The 22,107-nt window shown below is 37.1% G+C and overlaps 1 protein-coding gene across 1 annotated transcript; it reads right to left on the bottom strand.

Moving 5' to 3' along the window:
* Positions 1 to 77: 77 nt before the first annotated feature.
* On the bottom strand, positions 78 to 16,687 carry LOC127620970 (plasma protease C1 inhibitor-like). Its single transcript, XM_052094351.1, has 10 exons — positions 16,573 to 16,687; positions 16,309 to 16,356; positions 15,617 to 15,893; positions 14,458 to 14,796; positions 9,089 to 9,295; positions 8,832 to 8,975; positions 3,575 to 3,778; positions 3,335 to 3,474; positions 2,110 to 2,332; positions 78 to 453 (listed from the first exon to the last, which is right to left on the bottom strand). Exons 2-10 carry the CDS (start codon positions 16,339 to 16,341, stop codon positions 200 to 202), a joined length of 1,821 nt encoding a protein of 606 aa, XP_051950311.1. The 5' UTR covers positions 16,342 to 16,356; positions 16,573 to 16,687; the 3' UTR covers positions 78 to 199.
* Positions 16,688 to 22,107: the final 5,420 nt, after the last annotated feature.

Here is a 22,107-nt window from a genome sequence, read left to right as displayed (position 1 = left end):
TGTTTAAGGACAAGCATGTATTTAATGGTTACCGAGATTGTGCATGCATTCTATTTCTATGCATAATGAGATGTTACATAAATGCATTCATTGGGTTTGCTTGTGATTAATGATTGAATGTACAATAGAATGTTTGATTGGATCCATATTTTTGTTGATTTGATCGATAATGTGATGTATTTGTTTCTCCATCACTCTCTTATAATGGATTAACGATCCTTCCAATGAAAAGCGGAGCCCCAATCTCATCACTCCAGACTATCAGAACGAAGGGCTGCATAGCTGTGAACGATGGGAAGGAGCGAGAGAGAGAAATGCTAGTGGCCGCGGCAGCTTCAACTCCCTTCTCCGTTAGCGATAGAAAGGCACGATGGCGAGCATCTGAGATGAACCAATCAGATTCCTCCGGAAACATACCACACAAGTTAGGACTGTTAAAGAGATCTGACAAACCTGAGTAAAGAATAGATGAGAAGAATGAAAAATAACTCATACAGTTCACCCAAAAATAAATATTCTGGTTGTTCTTGATTGCTTTCTTAATATTCCAAGACTTCTGAAGCCATATGAAAGCTTTATGCGAGGGAAAGACCAAAATGTAAGTCGTTATTTCCTGATTATCTTCCTCTCCTCAGGTTTACACAAGCAATTCCTGTATAGCGCAGGATGCAGCAGACCACCGTGATCTGACACACTCTGTTGGGACTGAACAGCATTATTTCACTATTGAGATCCAGACATCTGAATCATCAAGTTATAACGCTATTCTTTATCATTTGATCATAATTAATTATTTCTGATATGATCAACAGATGTTGCATTAGAAGTAAATACCACCTGCAATACAGCGCACCTATTTGCACTCCAATAGTCTAGTAGAAACACAAATTGAACACAAACTGCACCCCCAGTAGTGTGGGGTGTAACAACAGTATAGATGTGCTTTTATTGTGCGGACTACCCGGGTTCGATTCAGCCTTTTTTCCAACTTTTTCCATCCGCTTTCCAGTCTCTACTCTTAATATTTTCTTTAATACTCCTTTAAGAATGTATAAAAATAAATAGAAAGATTAATTTCTTCACAGTGATTTGGTCACGGTGAAGTGGAGTTTAGAGAATGGTTTGATCTGGAAAATTAACTATGGTTTTACTATTGTAATAATGTAGTAACCATGTTTGTTTTGGAGCAAGACATAGTTTTAATGCGATTAACCATGGTGTTACTACAGTAATATGGTGTAAATATAGTAACCATGTTTAATTTTGTGGTTACTTTTATTTTACTACAAAATGCCATGATACTATGTATGTAGTAAAACCAATGTTATTTTTGTAAGGGAAGGTTAGGTTTGTGTTTAGGGGTAGGGGTTGGTGTAGGGTGTCTGTGGAACTCCAAATAAATACAATAAACATGCTGCAGTGATGCCCCTACTATATGTTAATGTTAGTATTTAATTAGGGGTGCAAACATCACTATTTGCACTTAGTGTACATAGCCTCTGCTAAAATGTATTTTACCACCTGCTTTCATATGGCGGTAATAGCGTGATGTAAATCTACATATAAAGGAGGCATGTTAGATTGAAAATGAATGACAATGATTTAATTTATATTATGTACTGAAGACCTCATTTTATCACTGATTGCGTCTACTTACATTGCGGGTGGTTAGTGAATAAGACGCAGTTTTTTGTGTTGAAATGCCATGCGCAAAAGTGGCACAAATGTATAGCGATTTAGTTACCATATTTGAATTTGTATGCTACTGCAAATGAGATGTGCAGCTGAGGGGATGGTTTTCAGTGAAAAATTACTTAGATTTCGGTCTGTTCTTCACACAAAGCTATCATAGAACAGGATCGTGGAATTTAGTATATAGAAGTCTTAGACTACTTTTATGGACTACTTTTGTCCTTTTTGAAGCTTGACAGGCATGGTAACAAAATTTCTCTTTTTTTTATTTCACAGAAAAATGATGGCATATAGTTTGGGAACAACATGAGGTTGAGTAAATTATGACAGAATTTTCATTTTTGAGTGAACTGTTGCTTTAAAGGTGAAATCTTAGCTCTCTACATTATTTTGGGGTTGATAAAGAGACACTCTTACCAAGTTTTTTCAGTAACTTCTCCAGAGGTGTGGTCATTGCCAGTTTTATTTTAGGCAGCATAACCTCAGCAGTTTGGGCTGTGACTTTGCTCATCTCAGAAACCATTTCTGCAATATTTGTGGCATTCATATTTTTCTCCATCAATAAGAATGATTTTTCTGACACTGTGCTTGGGATCAAAATGAACAGACTACTTTTGTCTGTGAGAGGGAACTTTCCAACCTGGAGTTAGAGAAAGAGTTTTAATGTATATGCTTGCACACAAATACACGTTATGTGTAGTCCTGTTTACACCTGGCATTAAAATGTGTCTCAAGTGTCTCCACTGACCATTTGTGATCAGATATAATCAAAGAGATAATCTATGATTGTGTGACTACAAACTGTGCATCCCTTTATGTTGATAAAGTATAAGAATGTTCAAAAAAGCTAAAAATAATAATAATAATAATAATAATAATAATAAAATAAAAAAGCTGTACACTTAATCTTATGATGAAATTATGTCATCATTTACTTACTGTCATGTTGTTACTGTATGACTTTATTTCTTTTGTGAAACATAAAATTAGATGTCAAGTAGAATGTTAGCCTCAGTCACCATTCACATTCATTGCATTTTTTTTCCATACAGTGAAAGTAAATGGTGACTGATTTAGGCCTTACTCATGTTGTGTTTCAAAAAAAGAAAGAACGTCATATGGGCATTCATATGGAACAACGTGAGTGTAAGTGAACGATGACAATGTAAATTTTTGGGTGCACTGTCCCTTTAAATTTTCATTCATACATTCATTTGAAAATAATAATATATTTTCCACAGTCTAAACTTGTTTTATGTCCATTATTCAAGACAACAGTAGACATTATTTTGAGAAATTATATAAGTATTGTTTATTTTGTTATCTGTCAAAATGACAGCATGCATTTGGAATTATCTGTCAATGTTTCAAAAATTGGTAAATGATGCAACCCCTGACATGTTGGGTTACATGATTGTTTATGCCCCACCAGAAATGATGAGCCTCAGACACCACTGTCCAGGATGCATTTGCGTATACACTATGTAGCCACATGCATTAATGGCCATATCCAATTGTGTTTTGATTGATCAATCACAAAACGTTCTGGTCACGGTTAACACCTGTATTTAGCTCTATATTGCGACTGGATCACCTGAGATGGATGTTAATACCAGGTGTAAACGAGGCATGTGACACTTACCTCTGCTTTTAAATTTTTGTTATAGCTCATTACAAGCTTGTACTTGGAGCTGTAGAGCGTTTCCACATTTACAACCTCACCTGAAAACATAGTGAACTCTTCCTTTTTATTCATGGATTCAAAAACCATTTTCCATTTACCTGTAATGTACAAACACGGACACTGTGTCAAGCCTTGACACCTTATAATTAGATAAATAGGTATTAGAAACCCACAGAGATCAGATATAATGGCACTTACCATTAAAGTAGACAGCATTTAAAAGAACAAACAAGGTAAAGGGATCAACTTCATCAACTAACTCAGTGATTTTATTATTTGTCTTTTCTGCCACCCATTTGTTGATGAGGTTCACATTATGATCACTGTCATTGGTCAGCTTCTGTGGCTTTGCATCATAGAACTCTGATGATTGGCTGATGAAAGACTCTGCTAACCTGTGCTCTAAGGGGAAAACAAAACTCTTAGGCAGAGAACAATAGGACTCTTGTATATCACTGAAACAGAATAAGCCAGTAGAATGTTAATTATGGATGAAAATTGATTGAATGAAATGTCAATTAATTAATCGAATTTATCACACACAAAAACACACACACACACACACACACACACACAAAATGCAATACTGTGACAGAGGCATTGTTTAGACAATACAAAAAGTGGCTTTAGAGACAATATATTGTTTTGTTTTTTTCATGTCATTGAACATAAGCCTATCATTGGCCTACAGACCACAATTGCAATCCATTTTGCAATTGAATTCGTCATTCTGTAGAATTATTAATAGGCTTTTCTAAGGACACGTCTAGTGTGGCCCTATCCAAATAGCACCCTGCGCCCTTGCGGTCTTCCTCTGAGTACACAACTTTGGTGACGTAAGCAAGTGTAGACCGATGGGGCGATAGTCAGCAAGTTCAAACCCGATCAATTTAAATCTTTAGAGAACAAATATACATGATTCAGACACATGGATGGCCACAGGAAAGTGCTTAGAACACACAATGTATAGAAAGAACACACAGTCGAAGATTAGACCAAATGTTTTATACTTTAAACACTATATCAATAAATACAAGCAATCTTACAAGCTACAGCCATGTGCATTCAATTATTCTCTCCAGTCGTCATATTTCAGAGATTCACAATAATTTTAAAATCCTCTTTGAAACAACAATAGCAAAGGTTTAATGTTAGGTTTTTACTTTTATGAACGTAAAACTTCCCTAAGAAAAACTATTCAATAAACTGAACAGGTGTAGTATATATACACATGATAACAAGTGATCCGCAGTTGAAAATCAGTAAAAATCTCGGAAAATCCAGACCGCTGTGTAATGGACTACTTGCACAACTGCTTCCGCCTTCTAATTAGGGCGTTTCCGGTAACAGCGTTAAGCTAATTTATGCACAGAGATTTATTAATGGTAAGGCAGATTGTTATTATTATTATTATTATTATTATTATTATTATTTAGGGCTGTCAGTTGATTAAATCAATAAATCATATTTTTGCAGCTAACGTGACGTTTAAATTTTATAATACGCTGAAATGATATTTTTTTCCATTCCAAATGTAGCTATATTCAACTCTTGAATAATAAATCAAACATTATATAACCTGCAGCAGTCTGGCCATCTCATTAACACACATTTCATTTATTGATGATATTTCATACCAGTTGAGATTAAATGATACATTTCACTATACAACGATTGCAAATAAGTTGCCTATGGATAAATGTCCCATATGTATGTATTAATAAATACATTAGCTTTTATCTTACTCTGACCATGCTTTATAAATCACTCCGAACAGAATGAAGCCACAGGCGCCTGCAGGATTTCATCTGAGGGTATGTACAACCTTATATCTTGGGGAGTTCAGGGGGCATGCTTCCCCATGATATTTCTTTTGCAAAAACAATGCCAAAGCATTCAGTTGTGGTGACTTTGAGAGAAGTGTTTGAGTAGCGCTCATGTAACTATTGGCTAAAGCATTCAGTAGCTGCTAGTAAACATTTAGAACAGATGCGTTCTCAAGCTAAAAAAGCTAAATATACCACAACTAATAGAGCAGAACGTATGTGTCTTATCAGTTGAAGTTCTTTTTAACTTAAAATGGCTTCTAAAAATGCAGCGCTCCCTTTAGAGATTCTAAAATCACAGTGAAACATGACGCAGTTGTCAAAAGACATCCATGTCTTTTGCAAATTTTTACTTGGAAAATGGTTGAAAAACAGCTTGAACGGATTCAAAAATATATATTCAGTTTGAAGTTCACTGTTTGTTCTTTGTTTTTTGCAAATATACCAATGCTGTTACTGTGCTGTACTGTTTGTATCCAAATTATTCCGTAAGGTCTAGAACGAATTGTACTGAATCACAAATTGATTCAGACAGATTTGTTAGCCCGTTTGGCTAAAAGAACCAACTCAAAATAATTATTCATTGGTAAAATAGTCATCGCTAGTTCTTTTAAACAGCCACAGCACACACTTCTTGATTGAGTCAATATTCTGAGTAAATATTTCTCAGTCTAGTCGGAGCGCTTATGGTACATACAGTGCGTACGGCCGTACAGCTGCAGGCACAATTGTATAATCAAATTAATTCAATACATAAATGTGCTAAAATATATATAACCACAAGTCCACATCAAGTGTGCCATTTGGGACAAGGCCTGTATATACACATGCGTCAGATGGATGCTTTTGGAGCACACCACTTTGGTTGCATCCTGTTGCATTTATGTTTTTGAGACGCTGTGTCAAGTTACTTAGAAGATAAAAATACATCTCAAGACCTTGCATTCAGAGTTGCGCTCTTGTGCGCTTCAAACACAAGAATGTGTCCTCATCATCTTGTGTGTTTTCCAAACTGCTGGAAGGGGATGACACTGGAAGGGTTGCTCCAAACGAAGTAAGAAATTAAAACTTTTCACCAAGGACCCTTCCAAGAGTGTTAACGAAGGGTTCATTCATACAGTAATGCCATGCTTCCTTCAGAGTGACTACATTTAATCTGCATTAAGCAGCCTATTAAAGGGATAGTTCACCCAGAAATTATAATTCTCTCATCATTTACTCACCCTCATTCCATCCCAGATGTGTATGACTTTCTTTCTTCTGCTGAACACAAAGATATTTAGAAGAACATTTCAGATCTGTAGGTCCGTATGTAATGGTAGCCAGTTGATGGTAGCTGTGCAGTGTGTAAACATCCCTCCCCTGGCCTCAAGAGGCACACTTGCGACTGATGCTAAGGGCTTTAGCCTCCTTGTTAGCGCACCTGCCTCCCACACCGGAGACGGCAGTTCAAATCTCGTTTGATGTAGGACCGGTGCATTGGTGCCGTGACCTGGATGGGAGTGAGGTTTAAGGGGGTGATTGTAACTGTAGCCAGCTGGTAGGTAGCTGTACAGTGGGTAAATATCACTCCCCTGGCCTAAAGTGGCGCACTAGCGACTGACGCTAGGGGCTGCATCCTTTAGCCTCCTTGTTAGCGCACCTGCTTCCCACACCGGAAACGTCGGTTCGAATCCTGCTCGGAGTGGGTCGAGCAGGACCGGTTACACATACAATGCAAGTGATTGGTGACCAGACTTTTCAAGCTCCAATAATCACATAAATGCAGCATATAGGTAATCCATATGACTCCAGTTAAAGAGAGAAAATCATACTGTACACATCTGGGGTGGCATGAAAGTGATGAGAGAATTTTTGGGGGGAACTATTCTTTACTTAGTAGTAAGAAAATTAAGCACAAAACTATTCACAAAGCAACATGGAAAAGCTAATGTTCAAAAAAGTCAAAACAATGTTTCTACAAACAAATATTGTAATTAATAAACTGTATTCATGTATTTTTCATGGCCTGACTGTCATGAAAATGCCTTTGTCCTAAAAACACATTAAAACATTTCAGTAAAAAATCTGCCATCATTATTGAGGGTCTTGAGGTCATTTTTGAGGTAAAGAATACGTTATAAATACTGAATCGTTTTGGAACCATATTTTGTGACGTTGTCAAGACCATCAAAATTCTTTAGAGAAATCAAAACACAATTTTCCTTCCATTGTCTTAACGGATACATTTCTACTTGTATAAGAATAACCAGTTGTGACCTTTCACCTTAGGAATTTCAGAATTGTATGCAGCTTTAAATAGTTAGAATTAAATTTAACCTAAAAACCAAATGTTTAAGACATATGTCCCTAGCTCCATACTGTTCTCTAGCTCCCCCACCTGCTCTACTGGGTACTGCATCTTTCCCACAAATTGCAGACTCACATGGGGTTTGTAGTTTTTTTTTTACAGTTTTGAACAGGTAATATGTTAGTAAGTAAGTTTGATAACATGATTTTATGTGATAGGATACAATGGGGCTTAAGGCTCCCCTAATGTTAAAATATCATATTCAATGTTATTTTCTCTTAAAACAGATGGCAGGTAAAACACTACAGCACCTTTCTAAACACCTGTAACACTGCAACAAATTGTTTGACATAAGTGGGAAGGAATGGATTTGTTGCAATGGACATGCAAAGTGGGCCCATTTTGACTGATGGAGGAGTCCATTAAGATTAATTTGTTAAATAGGCACATACTAGGGAAAGGTAAAATTGTAACTCCCGTTCCTTTATGAAAAAGAAAATAAATTAGAATCGGCTGTAAAATTGGTGAGCTATTATAAAATGCTAAAAGTGATTGAAATAAACATAAAACCAGACATAATTTCCAATGTTTGCCACATTTCTTAGCTTTTTTTATTATTATTATTTTACTTAAAGCCATAGTATGTAATTTCTGCACCACTAGCGCCACCAAACGGAATTGCAAAAATAAACGTTATTTTCAAAACAGCTTTCTGAATATGCCCCCTGTCTGCCGTTGGTCAAACAAGCACCCCACATCCCACCATTGGTTGAGGTATGTTGTTGGTTGGGGTCTAAGCGGGTCACTAAAAAAAAAACGAGCAATTTTCGTAGTGCCACAGAAAGACAGTGCTTACAGTTTTCGAGAAAATCAAAGGGCTTACTTATAGTTTTCTCTGCATATTACATACTTCAGCTTTAACGTTCGATGAAAAAAACATTCTCATATATTATATACACTTTTGGGACCGCAATAAAACAGATTTTTGCTAAGGGGGGTCTTTAGCGCTTTAAGAATCTGTGCATTTTTTATGGTTTTCAATTCAGGTCAAAAATAACCCAAAGGGCAAAAGGAGGCTGCAGTTTCTTTAGGCAATAGGGAGTGTTAATGTATGCCAGTGTTTTGATTATATTTGTTTAATTACTTTAAGCTTTGAGCTAGGTGATTGATATCAACATGCATAACTTTTGACTCCAAATCTAATTGCTTCTGATTTATAGCCCTTTTGACAACTTCCCATTACCCACCTAGTTTACCCACCCCTATACCCTATAGTCTAATGTTTGGTTTTGCCTCCTAGTGGAGCAATTCCACTGATGGGGTTTGAGTCAGTGGTTACCTGGAGAATAAAAGATGGTCGAGGCCATCCCCAGTGTGTGTTTTGATGCTTGTTTCAGCTTCTTCATTTCAGAATGCACGCAGGAGAAATCATAGGGAAGCCTGAGAGCATCTTGCAGCTGTTTTCTGGTCTCACCACGAGCACCTTGAGGAGAGGAAAGAGGGTCAAGCAGAGAGGGAAGGAACACGCTTAAATAAACAATGTGTTTCGATCCGCCTTTGCTGATTTGATGACGTTCCCTCCACAAACTTTCTTACCCAATAGCAAGTAAGAGAGAGCTGCAGCAATGCTGATCGGGGAGAAGATCAAGTTCGTCGAGGGCTTTGAACCTTTAAGATGGAAGTACAATGTAGTGGAGAATTCTGTGAGTGATTCCTTCAGAGTTGACTTCCATGATCTGTTGTCTGGATCCTCACAAGTCTCCCAGGGGGAGGTGTAGTTATGGCAGCGGGGCAGAGGATGGGCTGAAGAGTGAAATGGAGGGAAAAGTTTACCTCAGTGTGACAAATAAATGCTTTCTTTCAAAGGATGCAAGTTGAGATATATAAAGCAATTTAGGTAATTCAGTACAGATGTAAAAATAGCACTTGCTTATTTCTACCTATTCATCATAGACTATGTTCAACTCATATTGTAAATGCATCCAAGAGTAAAATAATTCATTCCAGATAATTAATGTAGAATGGGGAATTTTGTTTTACAGTGTATCAACAGGAGTAGTTGTATTACCCTAGTCAAAAAATCCTACAGGAATATGTACATATAGGCATCACTGACGGGTGGAACACGTCCCTACTACTTTTTGCCTTTGCCAACCACTTGTCCTTACCACTTTTTGAAATTGCTTTCATCAGGTGGAGCAATTGCACTGATGGAGAATAAAAGATGGTCGAGGCCATCTATGTAAAATAAACATATCCAGTTCTTGAGCAGCAGTTTCCATTTAGTTTGTAATTAGTAAAAATAATTATTTTGTATTTTTTTATGGAGCTGTTTTCTGAACAATTAAACAAAATACATGTATACAGTATATATTTAATTTGTGATTTATTTCTTTTTATTTGATTTGTTTATCACATTTGATACATCAGGCTTTAAAGGTCATAATACCTTCTATTATATGTATTTGATGTGCCAAACTTTATATTGACATTTAAAAAAGGGAAATTGTAAAACATTTGTTGCTGGATCTCAGGAGGTTATATTAAGATCACATCATAATAGCTTGTAATGTTAAACAATGAGATCTTTATAATGACAGAGCAGGCTACATATATAAAATAAGTATATTTATATTAGTTCAAAATTGTATATATTTAAATGTATAATTTATTAAAATTATATGTCCGAAATTTCAAAGCAATGTGATTTTTTATTTTTATTTTATAAATTTTTTGGTGGGCATGAATGGAATGGAATGGTGAATGAGAGATAGAGGGATTTCAACATGCTTTTTCAATTAAATAATGTAAAAAAATATAACTATGCACAAGTTGCTAATATTCAGCAAATACTCTTTAAAATATTAGTAACAATATAATCATTATTGTCACTTATCACTATATCAAAATCAGCAAAGATTTCACAACAACAAGAAGAGTGCTTTGCTATTTGTTTTTTGTTTGTTTTTTGATTTCTTGTCATATATAAGAAAGCAAAATATTGTTTATAATATAGTAAACATGTGAACAAATGGGATATGTCTGCGTTACTCTATTTATTTTATTTATTTAGTTTTTATAGTTGTAAAAAACAAATGAACAAATAATATCAGCAATCCTGTTTCCCTATATGTACTCTTTGACTTTTCAGACATTGTGTTAGTGTGTGTGTGCTGCGTGCATGCGTGTGTGTGCATGTGACAAGCATTATGTAAACAGACTTCGCTGTGTGCATCGGATAATCACATTGATCAGCATGTTTTCACTGTGAGTATATGAGTTTTAAACTGTTATCGTGGAGCTTTTGGGATAGTTTGGCTGTCGCTTTCAGATAACAACTGTATTATATGCTTGAAAAGACTGTTTGAGTTGCTGTTTGTGTGAACGAAAATTGCATCTGCTCCTAATGGCTGTCAACTTATAATGTGGTACTTTGTTGACAATTAGGCTGTTTGTTACATAAAATAAGCATATTATGTGCCTGAAAAAACTGTTTAAGTTGCTGTTTGTTTGACGAATGATAACTGCTACTAATGTAAACAAATGGCAGCACGCATCGGAGGAAGATTTTGATTGATGGATTGACTGTGCATACGAGTTTGTATACATTTTATCACGGTTCTTTCGTGATGAGCAGGGCTGTACTGGAAAGAGAAATCGGCCCGGGATTTTACATAGTGGGGGTTGGGATGGGCGTGTTCGCTGTCCTTTTCTGCATATCGCGGTGCCGTTTTGTGGTCCGTTTTGCATAACACGCCGGATTATTTTAGCTTATCTCTACCGACCCACCGGCCCGCTTGGCTCTCTTGATGGCCAGTCCACCCCTGACCGGCCCCAAAGTACGTCGGCCCACCGGGAAAATGCCCTGTATGCCAGATTACCTGTCCAGCTCTGGTGACGAGTTGGATGTATGTATATAAAATAAGCTAATTCTGTGGTTTAAAAGACTGTATGAGTTATTGTTTGAATGAATATAAACTACAGATGCTAGACTAGATTAGCCTGTGTCGGCGAAAGCCAATTTGAATCTGGCAGCTTGTAACATAACTGGCTGTTGCGGAAACACATATGTGTGATCCTACTCTGCGGGGCCCAGTTATGTATGAAAGGGTTAATATTTCAAGTCAAGTGGTCAAGTGGTTTTTATTGTCATTTCAACCATATACAGTTAGTACAGTACACAGCAAAAGGAGACAACGTTCCTCCAGGACCATGGTGCTACATAAAAACAACAAAAGGACCAACATAGGACCACATGAGACTACACAATGAAATAAAATACCTATATAAACTACCTATATATACCTATATAAAGTGCACGAGCAAACATGTGCAAAAAGTACGGGACAGTACAACAAATGTCTGACAATGAACAGGACAATAGACAGTGCAGCGCCGACCAGTACTCAGTAGTGCAAAAAGATGACAGTTTCTAAAAATGTAAACATAACATACTATGAGATAATGTTCTATGCACATAGCAGTTATTGAGGTAGCAGACAGTTATAAAGTGACAGTAATTAAAGTGCAACTCAGGACACGTGTGTGTGTGTCAAACCAGTCTCAGAGTATTGAGGAGTCTGATGGCTTGGGGGAAGAAGCTGTTACACAGTCTGGCCGTGAGGGCCCGAATGCTTCGGTACCTCTTGCCAGACGGGAGGAGGGTAAAGAGTTTGTGTGAGGGGTGTGTGGGGTCGTCCACAATGCTGGTTGCTTTATGGATACAGTGTTTTTTGTAAATGTCTTTGATGGAGGGAAGAGAGACCCCAATGATCTTCTCAGCTGTCCTCACTATCCTCTGCAGGGCTTTGCGGTCCGAAACGGTGCAAGTCCCAAACCAGGCAGTGATGCAGCTGCTCAGGATGCTCTCAATAGTCCCTCTATAGAATGTAGTGAGGATGGGGGTTGGGAGATGTGCTTTCCTCAGCCTTCGAAGAAAGTAGAGACGCTGCTGGGCTTTCTTGGTGATAGAGCTGGTGTTGAGGGACCAGGTGAGGTTCTCCGCCAGGTGAACACCAAGGAATTTGGTGCTCTTGACGATCTCCACAGAGGAGCCGTCGATGTTCAGCGGAGTGTGTTCACCTTGTGCTCTCCTAAAGTCAACAACCATCTCTTTTGTTTTGTCGACATTCAGGGACAGGTTGTTGGCTCTACACCAGTTCGTCAGCCGCTGCACCTCCTCTCTGTATGCTGACTCGTTGTTCTTGCTGATGAGACCCACCACGGTCGTGTCATCGGCGAACTTGATGATGTGATTCGAGCTGTGCATTGCTGCACAGTCGTGAGTCAGCAGAGTGAACAGCAGTGGACTGAGCACACAGCCCTGGGGGCCCCAGTGCTCAGTGTGGTGGTGGTGGAGATGCTGTTCCCGATCCGGACTGACTGAGGTCTCCCAGTCAGGAAGTCCAGGATCCAGTTGCAGAGGGAGGTGTCCAGGCCCAGCAGGTTCAGCTTTCCAATCAGGTGCTGGGGAATGATTGTGTTGAATGCTGAGCTGAAATCTATGAACAGCATTCGAACGTATGAGTCCTTATTGTCTAGGTGGGTGAGGGCCAGATGGAGGGTTGTGGTGATGGCATCGATCCGTTGAACGGTTTGAACGATAGGCAAACTGCAGTGGGTCTAGTGAGGGGGCAGCTGGGTCTTAATCTGCCTCATGACGAGCCTCTCGAAGCACTTCATGATGATGGGTGTAAGTCGCGACGGGACGGTAGTCGTTGAGGCAGGACACTGAAGACTTCTTTGGCATGGGGATGATGGTGGTGGCCTTGAAGCACGTTGGAACAATGGCGCTGCTCAGAGAGATGTTGAAGATGTCGGTAAGAACATCTGCTAGCTGGTCTGCACATCCTCTGAGCACTCTGCCAGGAATGTTGTCTGGTCCAGCAGCCTTCCGTGGGTTGACTCTACGTAGAGTTTTCTTTTTTTTTTTTTTTTAAGGGCCCCCCCCCAAACAAAAACCCATCCCCAACCACTTTTTAAAACAAAGTTACGCCTCTGTTTGTATAGAATTCCTATTGAAATTTCTGTCATAATGTGGAACAAACAATCCTAAAGGCTCTTAATGGGAATGCATAATAATCAGTCAAGCATCCTCAAAAAATCTAATTAGATCCTGCTGAATAAGCTAAAACTAGAATAAATAAAGTGAAAAATAGGAATTTCAGGTTATCTTAAATAAGTTTGTAGAATATTAAGACTATTTGTAGAATACTTGAATTAAGGGAATATTCCTGGATAAATGCAAGTTAAGATCAATCGACATAATTTGTGGCGCAATGTTAATTACCATAAAATACATTTGGACCCACATTATATTAGGTATCTTTAACTACAACGTACTTAAGCATCTGATACAATGTACTTATTATGTACAAATGTGTTGTTACATTGTACTTAAATTTAAAGTACCTGCATTTAATTACATCTGTAGTTACACTGTTACCCTAACCCCTAATCCTACCCCAATACTTACCCTAAACCCTAAACCCTAATCTAAACCCTAAACCTACTCGTACCTCAACCTCAGTAGCAGCAAATGTGAATCTTGTGAGATTGTTGCTGAACAACATGTAGTTACACAATTAGGTACATTGTATGTACAGTATTTTATGTTAGTACAAAGTAGTTAAAGACACCTAATATAAAGTGGGACCATTTTTATTTGTATTTTATCATCTTTTGTTTATTTAAAAAAAAATGTGTGGTTGGCCCCGTTCACTACAATTATAAGTGTCTTACTGTAACAGCAATTTTTATTTTATTAATTATATATGGACATGTCATTTATTTTTATTTTTTTATTTTTTTTGGTAGTCAATATTCTTCCACAAATGTTGTCAATTAAGCTACCTCATATTTATCTAGGGACATTCCTTTAACAGTAATCCATATTAAATATTTAAATAAATATATTAGTTTAGTGGGTGGAAGTGGATTGCATTAGAGTAAGGTATGAGGAGTACCTTCCACCTCCAGGTCCACCAACAGCGTCTCGGATGTGTTTATGACACAGAGGTATGTCCCGGCATCTTCCTTTGTGACCTGACTAATTTTAATCGTCCAGTCCTGTTCGTTGGGATTGTCATCCCAGAAAACCCTATGAACTGTCATGTTATCCTCTTCTTGGTTTATGCCTTTCTTAGGATTAAGCAGCACAGTTTCGCCTTTAATGTCCCGTTTCCAGACAGCAGGGGCCGTTTCATTTGTTTCAGAAGAGGAAGATTTTTGAGCCTGGCATGGAAGCCTCACATTATCCCCAACTGTTGATTTGATGATCTGCAACTTCTGCAAAGGTGGGGGCACTAAGAAAAATAAAGATGTAGAGAAACAAGAGTTTAAAGAGCGCAAATGTTCTATAAGTAAGAATCACACTGAATTTCTGCATAGAGTCATTTATTTAAATGTCAGGATATACTTGCCATGAAAAGAAAAGCAAAAATCGAGGTTACAGTGAGGAAGTGGAACGGGGACAATTTTTTGAGGCTTTAAAGGCAGACATGTGAAGCTTATAATTTCATTAAAGTACTTACATTAATTCTTCTGTTAAAACTCATGAACTATTTGAGTTGTAAATTGGTTTAAATCATCATTTTTGAAGTTGGATTACTAAATTACTGTACCATGATTACAGGGTTTGTGATGTTAACATGTCATGGCACTGAAGTTGTAAAATTGGATATAACTTTACACAGAAGAGATTAGTAAGTGATTTTAACACATTAGAATCATGTTAACATGTATTCTGTTTATGTCTTGTGTCTTTACTTTTAAAACAGTGAGTATTCAAAAATGTATGGATTGGCCCCATTCACTTCCATTGTAAGTTTGTTTACTGGAAACCATACTTTTGCTTTTTTTTTTTATAAAAGGAGGGGCAAGTCCAAATACACTGTTGTGCAATCAACATTATGCCACAAATGCTGTCGACTGAGCTTAACTTTTATTGAACCTGGAAAATATTTTCAGTATATGAATTCCCAGTTAAGAACTGAACTACAGTAAATGTGAACATTATCCCGAAGAGAGCTCAACCAATCAGAAAAGTCAATGTATATATATATATATATATACAGTATATACACTGAATTGTCTGGCTCCCCTCATTGATAAGAAAAGTCTCACCTTCCACGCGCATCTTGAATGTTCTTCTCAGCCTTACATAATTTTCTCCTTTCCATCCTTCCAGCACACACTTGTACTCTCCTTCATCACTGAGCTTTATGTTTGTAAGGTGCAAGATCTTTCCCTCCCTGCCAATGTTGTCCTGTGACAGGATTGGGGTGGAGTTATAGCTCCAGGTAAATTTAACATCAACTAGTGAAGAGTCATTGTCAGTGAGACAATGAAGGGAAATGTTGGAGTTGCGTGGAACAGTCACATCACAGGAAGACAGGGAAAGCTGAAAAAGGCAGATTGCACATCCAAATCAAACACTTTGCTTAAAGAGATAGTTCATTCAAAAATGAAAATTCTGGCATCATTTACTCAACATCATGTCGTTCCAAACCCGTATGATTTTCTTTCTTCTGTGGAACACAAAGGGAGATGTTAGGCAGAATGTAAGTCCATTCACTTCTCCATGTTTATTCCACGCAATGGAAGTGATAGAGGCTGATATCTTCTTTGTGTTCCATTAAATAAAGAAAATCTTACATGTGTTTTGCTGTATGTCATATTTATGTTAATTTATATATTGTTTTCTTTGCCAGAGCTATCCTGTTATATAGACAAACAATGCACATTAAACAGTGTTTAAAAATTGAGTATGTCATGTGATACCCTCATATGATTTATAAATGTCTTTATTTACATACCTCTAACAAGAGCAGGAGGAAGGCACGATACATAATGATGAAAGTAGCCTTTAAAAGAGAAGATTGCAACAATTCTATGAAACAATTAGATTACATATATTGAATTTCCATATCTACCTCTTTCAAACACATTAACAATACATTATGGAAATGCATTCCAGAATACCCTTAAGGGACCAACATACATTAGCTGATGCAAATATTTTTTTACAAATAGTTTAATATCAAGCAAAATTCTATTTAAGCAATAAAAGGGAGACTTACAGAAGTAGCTGCACCTGGTGAAATGTTATCTTTGTTTTGTTTGGCAGTTTGGTATGGTTCTCTGGCTACAGCCTCTTCCCACTGCTCTTTGGTTAATCAATAAACAGATGTTGCCTAACTTGTTGATTCTTTATTTGTATAGATCCTGTATTGAAATCCAACTGATTTACTGAAAATCACGTCCAAAGTCTCTTTAACCGAGTGCAATTGTCCACTAATGCGGAATAACAAACATTGTCTTAAAATGGGCTGAGAATGTGTAGCATGTGGGACAAGTGAATGTCAGCAACAACAGTAATGTTAGTTCAAATATAGCCAATACATGAAAGCAAGACCAGCGCAGATCGTATTTTATTTTTCTGTTCATACAGAATTGCGTGCATACTGTATATAACATCTTCAGATAGCATTCACTTTGCTTTTGTCTCACTCTCTGAAAAAAAGGTATGGTTTCAGGTACAAGGCCGTCACTGGAGTTCCCATATTTGTTTCCTTATGGGATTAAAAAGCTATGTTTTTTAGTTCCCAGAGAAATAAAACATATTTTAGCACCTTTAAATGTACACAATAGGTCCCTATGTACCCAAAGCCAGTTATAAATTTGAACTAGAAGGACAGATGAGATCACCGGGAGGGTATGAGACTGTATTGTGGTCTTTTGCTTAGACCTTGCACTGCACTTTACTTTAAGAGTCCCACAATCTTTGACAATATTTTTGGCCTGTACAATGTCTAAATAGAGGTTTCTTTTTTCCATTTGTTCTGTTCTCTCAAAGTCAAGATTTTTCAGTTTCATCTATGTCAAAGAACACGTTTTGACTTGTTTGTGTACTGTTTGCTGGGCCATGACGGTGAATATGAGTAGATTATATAAATGCTAATTCATTCAGATGTTTCAGACGATTCTACAAGAGGTTGCTTTTGTGTCCTTGTGTCTTTTCTCGAAAATCCCTTGGTAATAAAAATAGCTTTTTAAGGATCTCTTTAAAATGTGGGAAATGTTCTTTGTCTGATTAGGCTACTATTTTACACATTAAACACATCTAATATTTTAATATTTAGCTGTAATGTAATATTGTAATATTTAGCTTTCTAATGGAAACTTTGGCAGCTTAGAGCAACAAAAGCATAACAGTAATACACAAAGCAGAGCTTTGTTGGTCCAAAATGGACAATGTTGCCCAGTCTTTTTTTTTTTTCTCAGAGTAAAAAGGGCATGTTTATCCTGACCAAAGCAGCCAGGAGTTTTGGTCCATCTCCAGGACGGGGGAGTGAGCAGTATTATCAGACTCTGACGCAGACGGTAAAATGGAAGATTATTGTGATATCTGTTTCTTAACTGTTTCTTAGCTGCTGTAAGTTTGTTACAGCATTATAAAGCTATTGTCATCTCTCATATCTGAAAAAAAGTTATGCTGACAAAATGGTGAAGGCCTGGGAAGACTTTTGAGTAGTACTTTACTGATGGGTAAAGTTTTCTGTGATGACTTTTCCTTAAAACTATAGAGTGACACGTAAGTGACTATCTGTTCTTCATTGGACGACTCGTACACCCCCTGCAGTAATCAATGGTGATGACTTCAAAGGCACAAATGATGTCACAGTTCTAAGATTATCAAAATCTCTTTGATATGTAAGCAAATTCATTGTCATACATTGATAAATTAAAGAGACTTAAATGGCACTTTAAATGTTGGATTTACATTCATTCATTTAGCAGATGCTTTTGTATAAGCAACTTACAAAATAGAAAAACAAGCATGTTCAATCACTTATTTTAGCAGTGTTGGAAAAAATCCCTAACCCTTCCAAAACAAACAAACAGAAAAAAAAAAAAAAAAAAAAAAATACCAAAAGCGTACACACAAAAGTGTAAGTGCACAACACTAGAGAAAAATATGTGTGCATGTGTGTATATATATTTATATATCTTGTAAATCTATCTTGATATATATCTATCTACGTATCTATATATCTGTATATATATATATCTGTATATATATATATATACCACAGTTAGTTCCGGTCCTCGAATCTGATTGGACGAGAGACGTTCCATGAACACTGATGGTGTGACAGCATCAGCACTCAGACAATTCACTGTGTGTGTAAACTAAAGTGTAAGTGCAGTGCATATGTGTTAGGAGTTACTGTCTTTATTTTTGAAATTTCCAGCAGGTGGTGGCAAAAGATCATTTTTGTGTGTAATATGAGCCAGTTGGTGACGTAAAGTGAATCCGTTAGTCATTGTTTACATAGAACAGCGCTTTGTGAGTTTCCACATTGGATACATACTGTTTAAAATAGCGGAGGACATCGTTGTTTCTATAGTGAATGACATTAGCACACCGGCTACCCTGAACTAGAGAGGAATACCCTGCTTGGACGTCTGTATTCCACTGAGAAAACTGACCTTCAGAAAGCTGTAAGCATCTCTGATTGGGTGTGGCAACAGGTGATGATTGCACACGCTCCATCTCTCGCTCTCTCTCTCTCTCTCTCTCTCTCTCTCTCTCTCTCTCTCTCTCTCTCTCTCTCTCTCTCTCTCACACACACACACACACACACACAGACAAACACACACATCCATCCATCTATCCTTGTTTATCCAATGACTTGTTAGAAACAGCACAAGCCGTGATACTATTTCTGAAGTGAATATTTTGAATTACTAATGGAGGCTTGGTCACATCATTTGTTTCGAACCAGCAACGGCAGATTCTGATTGGTCGTGTAATTAAGTAGTTCCATGAACAAATGGTTTTTATGACCGTACTCAGTTTTTCCTAATTTTTTAAAATGTACTTGTTCATTGAACTGTTGTATATAAGCAATATCACACTTACAATCGTGCTATATGTCCCTACATCAGCACTGCTGTAATTACCTACAGCACTCGGCCTGAGGCCGAATATATATTATATATATATATATATATATATATATATATATATATATATATATATATATATATATATATTGTTATTTGAATATCTTTGTATAACAAAAATACTTTTAACATACATATGCATTGAATGAAACATGTTAAAAACTTCGTACCATGCCCTGAGGGATAATGTAACATAAGATGGTAAATGGTCTGCACTTATATAGTGCTTTTTTTAACCTTAGATGTTACCAAAGCACTTTATACTGTGTCCCAATCACGCATTCACACACACACTCACACTCATACACCAATGCTGGCAGAGCTGCCATGCAAGGCGCTAGCCTGCCATTAGGAGCAACTTTGGGTTCAGTGTTTGCCCAAGGACACGTCGGCATGTGGAGTCGTGTGGGCCAGGAATTGAACCGCCAACCCTTCGATTAGCAGCCAACCCACTCTACCACCTGAGCCACAGCCGAACACAGATGGTCATTATTGCTAAATAAACCCTGACAGATTGATCAAGATTTGGTTCTTGTATCACTTAGAACAGGTTTATTCTGCAATAATAACTGACTGATTGTACATTGTCCCACTTGTTAAAGATTGTCACGATTAATCAGAGAGTCAGTATTCCAGAGAGCCATGTAATAAACATGGATTTGAATTAGATATTTAGATATATTAGTTATTCAAGTGGTCATGGAAAGAAAAGTAAAACAAGTTATTTTACATTTTAAAGCAAGTGTACTTTACTGGGAAAATGTTCTGAATGTAATAAAAAGGATTCCTTGTTAACAATTTAAAACTGATTAACAATACTCAATTATATTTTTATGATTTGATGATATATGGAGTTATGTGGATATTTGTCATATGTTTGCATCCATTTCATGTGTTCAGAGCACAAAAAACCAGCAAAGGCATTTATGTGTCAATATACATATGGCACATAAAGGCATAATGTGCCATTATATGTGTGTGTGTGTGTGTGTGTGTGTGTGTGTGTGTGTGTGTGTACATTTCTTTAGGTTACAAACTGGTAATTACAAGGGTATTATGCTAAATGTGGTTTATGAGGACATTTCTAGTGCCCCCATAATATAAATTACTTAAAAAAACATTCTAAACAATGTTTTATTGAAAATGTAAAAATGCAGAACGTTTTTTGTGATGTTAGGGGAGAGAATATATAGTTTGTACAGTATAAAAAACATTATGTCTATGGAGAGTCCTCATAAGGATAGCTGCACCAACATGTGTGGTGTGTGTGCGTGTGTGCGTGCGTGTGCACGTGCATAAGTGGTGTATGTTTTGCTGTGCTGTGCCTTGGCTGAAGGCTTGTCACCTGCAAAACTCCAGATAATCTCAGCGCTTTACTTATCAGAGCTCAAGGGCAGTGAGAGGAGAGAAAGAGTTTCTTCAGCTGGCAAAACTCACCCTAGTATTTGTGACTATGTGACTGCTTATGATGTATCCACTATACTTACTATCAATGCAATGTGACGTAATGTCACATCACCATAGCTACACTCATCAGAATTTCAGAATTTACATGCAGCATCTTAAGTGGGCAGGACAAAGGGTTTGGGGGGTTAATTGTTACATACAAATTGTATTTCACAAACAAGTTATAGTGTTGACACTGACTCATCATATTATCAGTATAGTTGTCACTTAAGAAAAAGTGTGATTGTTTTTAATTATTTTCAATTTGACCTTTTTTTTTTCAGTTTTAAGTACAAAACACATTTCAGGTATACAAGTGATTTTTGTATATCTAATATTTTTCTTCTGCTGTCTAATGTTATGATGACTGACTTTAAACTTGTATATTTAATTTCTAGGTTGCTGGTTAAATAATAACGTTGATAATAGTTGCTAGGGTTACGATAAGGTTAAGGTTAGGTTTGCATTAAGTTAGGGTTACTGTAGCTCTGGGCCGGTACTACATTTACATTTATGCATTTGGCAGACGCTTTTATCCAAAGCGACTTACAGTGCAATTATTACAGGGACAATCCCCCTGGAGCAACATGGAGTTAAGTGCCTTGCTCAAGGACACATTGGTGGTGGTTGTGGGGATCGAACCAGCAACCTTCTGATAAACAGTTATGTGCCTTAGACCACTACGCCAACACCACACCACTACTAAGATGCACAAGCGGTTCTCTCTTCATTGGAGCAGGATGGCGGTTTCAGAAGTGTCTTCCACAAGGAAAATCTAGAGGGGCAATGCCCCCTTTGGACCCTGCCATGCTGTAGCTATAACCTATATAAGATTTTGACTGTGCAGTTGGGATGAAATTGTAACACTAATTAAAAAGTATTAGTATGACTATTTAATATTTTCAATACTGTATATAAAGAAACTTTATTCATACATTTTTACAGGGGTGATTGCAAAACTTTAACTTGTTTTAAGTTTAACATTATCTAGTCTTTACCAATATATATATTTTCTAATGGCAATATTACTGTTGGCACATATACAGTATGTTCTTATAACAAAAGATGGCGGCTATCTTGTCTGAAAACTATGATTTATTTATTTTTATTTTGTTGGTATTTAAAAGCCACTTAATACTGGATTTTTCCCCTTTTCCTTGAGTGATTAACTCTTTCCTCCTCAGCTACCCCCTCTCAAG

The sequence above is a fragment of the Xyrauchen texanus genome, chromosome 27 (genome assembly GCF_025860055.1).
Source record: "Xyrauchen texanus isolate HMW12.3.18 chromosome 27, RBS_HiC_50CHRs, whole genome shotgun sequence".
Lineage (NCBI taxonomy): Eukaryota > Metazoa > Chordata > Actinopteri > Cypriniformes > Catostomidae > Xyrauchen > Xyrauchen texanus.
The sequence above is the reverse complement of the archived record's forward strand: the minus strand, read 5'-3'. Positions and strand labels throughout refer to the sequence as shown.